This window comes from Octodon degus, unplaced genomic scaffold (genome assembly GCF_000260255.1).
Source record: "Octodon degus isolate 3935 unplaced genomic scaffold, OctDeg1.0 scaffold00111, whole genome shotgun sequence".
Lineage (NCBI taxonomy): Eukaryota > Metazoa > Chordata > Mammalia > Rodentia > Octodontidae > Octodon > Octodon degus.
In genome coordinates, this window is record NW_004524687.1 from 3965525 (window position 1) to 3967732 (window position 2208).

At 39.2% G+C, this 2208-nt stretch overlaps 1 protein-coding gene across 1 annotated transcript in view; it reads right to left on the reverse strand.

Annotated features, from left to right (window-relative positions):
• Positions 1 to 2208, reverse strand: part of Rnf17 (ring finger protein 17) — a 228465-nt gene that overhangs the window by 204970 nt on the left and 21287 nt on the right. Inside the window, 1 exon segment of the mRNA XM_004639411.2 lies at positions 1170 to 1341. Coding sequence (XP_004639468.1) covers positions 1170 to 1341 — 172 coding nt within the window.

The window sequence follows — 2208 nt, forward strand, 5'->3', positions numbered from 1 at the left end:
GCTGGGGATTGAACCGTGGTCCCTGTACTTTGCTAAGCTTGTTCTAATTAGGTGCTTTAGGCCACTGAGCCATCTCACCAGCCCTCTTGCTCTAGTTTGAATCCATGTATCCACCAAAGATCTGTGTAAAGGTTTGGCCTCCATTAAAGAAGTACTGGGAGATAGTGGAAACTAAGAGGTAGGTGCTGGTAGGAAAGGAGGGCATGTCCTCAAAGGGGACAGTGGACCTCACCCCCTTCCGTTCTCTTTTATTCCTGGCAATCATGCAAGTGGTTTTGAGCTCCCACATGATGTGGCTCCACAGGTCAAAAACAATGGAGCCAAGCAATTATGGACTAATAGCTTTGAAACTGTGAGCAAAGTAAATCTTTCCTCTTGATTATTTCAGGTATTTATAGCACTGATGAAAAAAACTCACAAACACGAATCTTAGTTTTCACTTCAATGTCATCTTATTGTCATATGTCTTTTTTTTTTATAAAGGTTGTGTGTGTATGTGTGTATGCAGGGTCTCACTATGCAGCTTGAGCTTGTAGTGATCCTTCTGATTTCTGCCTCCCTAATGCTGGGATCAAAGGCGTGCACCACCATGCCCAGATTTGTTCTCAGATGTTTTATAGACTTTACTGCAGTATTTTCCTAAATGATAAAAAAATACTAAAGAAATTTAATATTGTTTGTCTTAGAATTCAAACTACCTAAGAATCCTAAATTGATACCAATACAGATGATCCTTGACTTATGGTGGTTCAATTTATGACATTTTAACTTTACAACAGTATGATAGCAACAAGCATTCAGGGGAAACAATGTTATGAATTTGAATTTAGATCTTTTTCTTGGGATAGTGATATGCAGTCTGACCCTCTCTCACAATGCTGAACAAGGGGCAGAAGACCTTATGATCACAACAATAAATACTCTAACACATCAAAAGAGCAAATGATTGCAACTCTACAAGTATACTTTGTTAAGTTATGATATCCAGTAGGTTTAGTACATAAATGCATTTTCAATTTACAGTTTATTGGAATGTAAATCAATTGTAAACTAAGGAACATCTGTATAGGTTAGCATAATCTAAACCCCATATTGTGAAACACGGAAAATAAACAACAAGACCTACTTACATTGTAAATTAAACCAAATTACATTGTAATTAAAATTACCTGGTTAAGGTCACAAAATGTCCTCAGAGCAGGTGCTGATTTTAATTCTTTTGCTATTTTCATAGCTGCATCCAAATCATTTTTTTTCTGTTCAATGTAGCTTTTGGTCATTATTAAATGTGATAAATAATCATCCATATTTCTTACAAGTTCTTCACACAAATTCTTTTTCCTTCATTTAAAACATCAAAGTTATTTCATAATGTATCATGAACATTTGTGTAAAGGTGAATTTGGTGGTGGGTGCTCAGGATTGAACCCATGGCTTAATAGCAAAGTACACATCAAGCCTTGATTCCTTTTTTTTAAAATTTTGAGACAGGGTCTTGCTAAGCTGCCCACAACATCCTCAAACTCACAATACTTTTGCTTCAACCTCCTGAGGTGCTGGCATTACAGGTGTATGCCACTATTCCTTGTTTATAAATATGAATTTATAATGACTAAGGAGTATTTGAAAGAATAATTTCATTAAGTGATACATTTATATAACATGGTTAGATGAGGCATACAGTAACTGAATAGCATCCAAAAGGAGAAATCTACTGGTTGATAAAGAGCATATAACATTAAATGGGAACTTATATTGAACTGAAACATGTTACAGGAGAAAGGCATATACACAAGATTAGAGAAAAAGAAAATTTTGTAAAAGGAGATAGTTACCATGAACAAATATAGCTATCACAGAATTAGAAGTGAGATTGGACCCAGTCCTAGCCCAGGTCCGGTGAGTGTGTGTGATAGCTTCCTGCTATACTGCACCAGCGGGACCAGTCCCAGCCCAGGTGCAGCGTGGACCAGACCCTCTCCCACAGCCTTGAGACGTCCCCCACCACTCCGCAGCACCTCCCCCACCGAGTAGGAATTTCTGCCTTCTTCCGGGAACCCCCAGACCCAGTGCTAGCCCAGACCCAGTGAGTGTGAGGGAAAGCTTCCTCTCCCCCCTACTCCACCTTGCCCCCTCCAGGCATAGCTCAGGCCTGGCATACATGCCTGGGGTATAACCCTGCAGCTGCAATCCCTGCAGAGAGTGTAG